At 45.0% G+C, this 6,729-nt stretch overlaps 1 protein-coding gene across 1 annotated transcript; it reads left to right on the plus strand.

Moving 5' to 3' along the window:
• The first annotated feature begins 657 nt into the window (after positions 1-657).
• Positions 658-6,415, plus strand: ARL2BP (ADP ribosylation factor like GTPase 2 binding protein). The gene is made up of 6 exons (XM_036881128.2): positions 658-970; positions 1,533-1,594; positions 3,028-3,134; positions 4,077-4,162; positions 4,363-4,459; positions 4,968-6,415. Exons 1-6 carry the CDS (start codon positions 933-935, stop codon positions 5,067-5,069), a joined length of 492 nt encoding a protein of 163 aa, XP_036737023.1. The 5' UTR covers positions 658-932; the 3' UTR covers positions 5,070-6,415.
• Positions 6,416-6,729: the final 314 nt, after the last annotated feature.

The raw sequence follows: 6,729 nt of genomic DNA on the forward strand, positions 1-6,729 counted from the left end.
ACTGGTCCAAACAAGAGAAATCAGTTCTAGGGAATTCTTTTGCAAAATTTGGCAGTTTTCATGGAGCTAAGTTATCTTATTTCTGATTACGTTAAAGTGGTTCTGTCCACTTTTATCTTGCCTAATTAGCCATGAAACCCAGTTACTGATGAATAATCTTTATGTCGTAAATTACGAGACATCCACTTATTGCAGAAGGGCTTTCCTCCCACAAGGGGTAACCCTTGCAAATCATAAATCTGCATTACCTGATTCAACAGCTAAGGTACTGGCCTTTAAGAGATTTGCGATTTACAGCACTCTTAAAACACGCTTTAAACTACCTAATTTTCTTAAATCTTATAATTTATCCCCAAATTGCAAGTGAGGTAATTGAGGCTCTTTGCTTGATTCCTTCCACCATAAAATGGGGGCGACGTGAGATTCAGTAGCCACACACCCTTAGAACACCCCAGCGAGCCAGCATGCGGCCCTGAAACCCAGCTCCCCTTCGCGACTCTTTACCCCTTTTCCTCACTTCCTTCCCCTATCCTTGCCCCGACCCGGCTTCGGGCAGTGCGCGACTGTGAATGGCTGTCGGGAGATTTGAGGCGGAAGGAGTTCCGGTAGCCATGGTGACGGGAGGCGGGGCGCAGCGCCGTGGGACCAGGAACCGACGCTGGGACGCAGTGGCGCAGCTGCGCGCGCAGAGGCCTGGGCGGGCGGAGGGGCCCAGGCAGCGTGTGGTCACAGTTGGCGAGCCTGAGGTCGGGCCCTCGCGCGCAGGTACTAACCGGCTGGGCAGTGAGCCTGCCGTGGCCTCCGCGGCCAGGTCTCCCCGATGCCGGTTGGGGCTCTGGAGAGCAGAGCGGTGAGTGGGCCCGGGCCGCGAGTTGGGTAGGAGGCCGACGAGCCCGTTCGGCCCGCGGGCGGATGCGGCAGCGGAGGCGGTGATGGACTCTCTAGAGGAAGAGAGCTTCGCGCTGTCCTTGTGAGTATCACCTCCCAGGCACGAGAGGCTGCAGGCAAGGGCTGCTGGCGCTAGGCCTCGGCCCCGTGAAACGGGTGTCGTCGTGGGCCGGGAGGCGGTGGGGTCTGGCCAAGGCTCCGCCCTCGTCCCTGCGGGCGATTCCGCAGCTGCAGCGACCGCCGGGCTCAGGCCCGAGAGGACAGGAGTGCGCCGTGGGTGTCACGCTTACAAGCAGGTAAGTATGGGGTGATCGCGAAGATGCGGTCAGTGGCACCCGAAAGGAAATACATGCGAGGAGCTTTTAAGATGTTCGACGCGAGTCTTTGTCTCTTCGTAATTCGAGTCATACCAGGTGTTCTGGAAGTGGAGCCATTACATCCAACTTTGATGTCATAGATGTGTCGAGTTGTTTCCTTTTGTTTGGAATGGCTAGTCATAATCATTCTTCATTGTTGAAGCTGAGTGATGATGGGAATTTCACTGTGCTGTTCTCTTTACGTTTGTGCATGTTTAAAAAGTTCATAGTACACTTTTTAAAAAACGAATTATTTGCAACAACACCTAATCCACGCATATTTTTCAGCTCTTCCACTTCTGATGCAGAATTTGATGCTGTGGTTGGATATTTAGAGGACATTATCATGGGTAAGTTTACTTGCCACACAGTCTGACCTGTGCTTAGTTCTTAGACCCTTGCTTTTTAAGAACACTGAAATCAGTTTGGAGAGTTAATTTTAAAGAGACAAAACATCTAGCCGCATATAATATTTAACGTAGCATGATGCGGTATTAAGTAAGCCTTACTGTGATGTGTCTTAAAGGCATACAGTCCTGTGCTCCTTAAAACAACTGGTAACCATAGGTTCAGTCCTTGGAAGAGACTTATTCAGGTAATGGGGCACCTCAAAGTGGGGCTCTTGGCAAAACTTCAGGAAATGTTGACCTACTTTATTCAAGAGAGTAAGAGCAATTTGTTTTTAGTTTTGAGTTTTAACATTTTGGTGACTTAAAACACAGCATAATACCGTGACAATAGCACACTTTATCTATGAAAAAAACATGATGTCATACTTCAGCTGCTGGTGTGATTTCCTTGGTTCTGAGTTCCTATTTGTGGATTCTTTTTGGTGCCCCACAGTCCTGCTAAGTAGTAAGCAGTAACAGGCACCAAAGGGTTAAGACAAACACATGGGAGAGAAAAACTTAAATTTGAGAAAAATTTCTCCCAAGTTTTCTGAGAATTAGGAAAAGAACACTATAACTTGGTGTTACTATATTTCTTAGTCTAGTTTAATTTGAAAATCACAGACAGATTTTGTACCTTCAGATCCTCTAAAGGTTCATGCCCTTAATGCCTAAATACAGATGTGTTACCATTAAGCTCTTGTCCCATGTAGATCTGAAGATTTCTTTGACTTCTTTTGCCATCTATGAGAACCCTGTGTGCCAAGTCTTCTGTAAGCCCAGAGTATTTATCCCAAAACCTAGGTCATTTGTGAAGCTTCCTTTTGTTTTCAGAAATAACATTCTATTCAGTTGTTAAGATTCCCTAACATTTAAATATTTGCTATTAATTTTATGTTTGCTATGCATACCCAAGCAATCCTGTATGATAGGTACTGTGATCGTCTTCATTTTCCAGTTTCTAATCATTACACTCTTTCCATCACTGCTGCTGAAATTATATTAAAATAAGAGAACCATGTCGTTCCTTTGTAGAAAAGTACTGTGAGGGCGTTCCCAAGCCACCCTGTATGGGTGTGCCTAAAATGGGCTGGAGGATGGTGGTGATGGTACTTAACAATGTGAGTGTTCTTAATGCCATCAAACTATATTTAATGGTTAAAATGGTAAATTTTTGTTAGGTATATCCTATCACAATTTTAAAAGTAAGACTGGCTTGCCTATTACAGTATTGGTGTCCTATTTAACACTTCCTTAAAACACCGTTAGCTTTCCTTCTCCCAGAGATTGCCATTGAGGAAGCAGTTCTGGTGACATATAATTCCTGCATATTTACAAATCAGAATGGTTTTTAGTCTCCGTTAAAAGAATAAAATTTTCCTATTATGGTTCAGATGACGAGTTCCAGTTATTGCAGAGAAACTTCATGGACAAATACTACCAGGAGTTTGAGGACACAGAAGAGAATAAACTCACTTACACACCCATTTTTAATGAATATGTAAGTGGATTTCTATTTTTCTTACTGGAAATGAGGATTTAAAATGTGAACTTAGAATCAAAAGATGTTGACATTTGCTCAACTTTGAAAACCTGCCCCCAGTGTCATGCCAGGATATGGTTTAGTTCTCATCCCTTTGTTTCCCTCCACACAGTTATTGGGGCTCTTTTCCAAATGATTGATAATTTTGTCAACTTCTACTTTAAAAGATGTTTGGCTTTATCATAATCCTTCTTTCAGTTATAAAGTGAGTTCACCATACCTTGGATTTATATTCTTTTGGCCTTTTGATTGTCGCTCTTCTTTTTCTACCACATAGTTCAGTCGGGTATGCGTGATTGTTAGATGAAAGTGAAATCCAAGACCAAGCTCACTAACCAGGGGCCAAACCAAGACTAGAACCCAGGATCCTCAGCTCTTGACCCCCGGGTCTTATCACTTTGCCACGGCCTCGTGCCACCTCCTCATGGTCTCATCTGAGAAAATGTTTGAGCCTCCAGAACTTTCTCAACACAGAAGCATGGCATAGTTCAGGAAGGTTCCTCAAGCCAAGCCTCAACTTAAAAGGAACCTGTCATCACCTCCAGCTATTCTTTTTGTACAATTCCATCTACCCAGGACACAAAGCCCCCACTTGCTGCATTCCTCACTGCCACGGGGCACGGGAGCCCTGCTGCTCCCGGTCTCTGCCTGCCCACGAGCATTCATCTCGTTACAGTATGATCACCTGCAACTGCCTGTCGCCCGCCGTGGGCCAGCTCACATACTCACAGGACAGGAACTGTGTTTTGGTTCTTCAGTATCCCCAGCCCTCAGCATGGAGCGTGGCACATAGAATAGGCTCTTGGGAACTGTTTATGAAAGGCTGGAGGACAGGCTTTCTGAGAAGATGTCTTATTCTCCTGAAGTGTGGCCTGAGCAAGATCTTTTCCATGGTTACAGATCGCTTTGGTGGAGAAGTACATCGAAGAGCAGCTGCTGGAGCGGATTCCTGGATTTAACATGGAGGTTTTCACAACTACTTTACAGTGAGTTGGGTTTGACTGTGTTGTTTTGCCTTTTTCCACCTTTCTCTTCCTCTCTTTTCGTCAGTGCTCACACACGAAGGTTTAGAGCACTTGGTGGTTAGGTCCTGGGCGGGAGGCCTTCGAAACCTTTGAATGTAATCTTGAAGAGACAGAGTCTGTCATTCATTCATTCATGGAACAGTCATCCTTTTCTTTTGTAGGCACCATAAAGATGAAGTCGCTGGTGACATATTTGACATGCTGCTCACGTTCACAGATTTTCTGGCTTTTAAAGAAATGTTTCTGGACTATAGAGCAGTAAGTCACTCTTGCCTAGTTAGTTAGCCACACTGAACCACTTAAAAAGTTCCACCTAGATCTGTCGAGCACAAACCACCTCCTGTGCTTTTCCCAAGACTGGCCAGCATCAGCCTGGCAGCTAGTGAGAGGTCAGCAGGGTGAGCTGCTGTCCTCTGGCTGGGGTTTGGGGCCCTTCCTGAGGAATTACATTCTCATGTTTTGGTGAAACAGGTCCCTGGCACCTCTGAGGGTCGCTAAATAATCAAAGGAACAAAACCAAAAACCAGGTCTAATTGCCTTGCCCTTCTTACAAGGCAAGCTCCTAACAGGAAAAATAAATGTTTTCCAGTGAAAAGAGGTGCATTTTTAAGTGACCAGTGCTGAACAAAAATGCAAATAACCTCCATCCAGTGTGCTCCCTGGTTGTCCACCCTCCCACCCTGAGCATTCCTTCCCTGTGAGTTCTGAGGTAGAGAGAACTTTTTTCCTGTGCCTTGCCCTTAAAGTTGTTTCTTTCCTTGTGTAGGAAAAAGAAGGCCGGGGGCTGGACTTAAGCAGTGATTTAGTGGTGACTTCGTTGTGCAAATCATCTTCAATGCCAGCTTCCCAGAACAACCTGCGGCGCTAGGTCCCACCTCCAGGCAATGGGATCCTTTTGGGTTTTGCCAACCCAATAGACTAGGAGAGGCTTTGGCTAATGATGACAGAATACACCTTGGAAAGACTGACTCTGTTCTGCAGTTCTTTAATGTTAAGCATTGATGGATCGAAAAGAAAATTACCTGACCCTCCCTGGGACCTATTTCTCCTGAAACACCTTCTGTGCTCAGTTACCCTAGTGCTCCTCCCTGAGTAGACCTCTCTTGCAGGGGTTTCTGCATGAGGCTCCTCTGGAGCAAACCCAAGTCCAGCATTCCCCCTGCAGGGCCCCTTCCCCAGCTTACATGTTGGTGTGTCAGCATTTGGACAAACCGCCATTACATACTGTCTCTGGCCCAGCAGGCTTTGCATGTCCTACCAGGCTTTTTGTGCACTCAAAGTTTGTTATATGCACCAAAGTTTCTATCCTCCAGCCTCAATGGGGTTTTTGACTGGGAGTATTTATGAGGGTGTTCCTCAAGCCAGCTGTCTGTCTTGAGATTTCTGAAGCTCCTGCTGTCACAGCTAGTCTTGGCTATAGGAATCAATGGAGATGTCCTTTAGAAGCTACACATTCCTACTCTTACATTTGTAGTCCTTGTGTCACTGTCTTCTGCTGGTCCTGATGTAGTCCCACTGTTCCTAGAATTCTTTAAGCATTTTTGAAAAGATATTTTTATAGTCGTATACTCAGGCTAACCTAGTGGATATAATCTTGGAACTTCCATGATTACCCACTTAAAGATCAAAGTATTATATGCTGTATGCTTTTCAGTTGTCGGTGCTGTGAACACAGAAATTATTGCTATGTTGGTATTCCTATTTAACTGGGCACCAGTAAATATGTGTTACGCTGGAAGTAGACAAAAAAGCACCCTTTTCTTGTAGCATGTTAAGTGTTTGTGAAGATGTGCTAAAACTCTGTGTCAATCAGTTCATTAGTTTTCTGTTGGGGTAGGGATGCTGCAGTACCTTCTGGCAGAATCTTCCTACCGAGATGGTGCTGCACTGGTTTAGCTCTGCCCAAGCAGGAGACAGCAGACAGCTTTAACCGAACCTGTCTGCTTTGACTTAGTACATCAGTATAGTACAGTGTTTGACCAGAAAACACGGATGTCACATCCCTAGAAAGAAGAAAAACTTAGTAGTTCATTTCCCACTGTGTACCTTAGTTTTGTTTTGTTTTTGTTTTTTGGTAAGTTAAAATAATCTGTACTGACTTTTTCACTTTTCTGGCTTAAAAGTATGAGCTCTCAGATGTGTTTTTCTGTACTGACGTGGCACTTATTAAATACTTTTGTACCATGAGTAAAATTTGAGGTGTTTTGCAAGAACCATCGTTACCTAAATGAGTCATCCCTCCCTTTACTACCAGCCTCTGCCATTGGGTCATGATGGCTTTGGTCTTTCAAGCCAAAGGCACTCTCAGAGCAAACTTTTTAAAATGCTGCCTCTCCGGACCTTGCTTTCCCTCCTTGCTTTTTATAAATGCGACTGCCCCCTGCAGGCCACGCAGGTTGGAAGCACTGGGCAGAGACCTGTTGGTCAGTCTGCCTGGCTGAGAAAAGGCATGTGGACTAGTCCAAAGAAGAAATTATGAAAAATAAGCAAGAAGAAAGACAAATGGTTCTTTTTCACCCTTTTCCACT

This window comes from Manis pentadactyla, chromosome 15 (genome assembly GCF_030020395.1).
Source record: "Manis pentadactyla isolate mManPen7 chromosome 15, mManPen7.hap1, whole genome shotgun sequence".
Classification (NCBI taxonomy): Eukaryota; Metazoa; Chordata; class Mammalia; order Pholidota; family Manidae; genus Manis; species Manis pentadactyla.

Excerpts from the sequence above, each read along its gene's own strand:
- ARL2BP (XM_036881128.2), top strand. The coding sequence starts at position 933 with ATGGACTCTCTAGAGGAAGAGAGCTTCGCGCTGTCCTT. Across the intron at positions 1,595-3,027 it reads TTTAGAGGACATTATCATGG|ATGACGAGTTCCAGTTATTG; the intron begins GTAAGTTTACTT and ends ATTATGGTTCAG. Across the intron at positions 3,135-4,076 it reads CACCCATTTTTAATGAATAT|ATCGCTTTGGTGGAGAAGTA; the intron begins GTAAGTGGATTT and ends CCATGGTTACAG.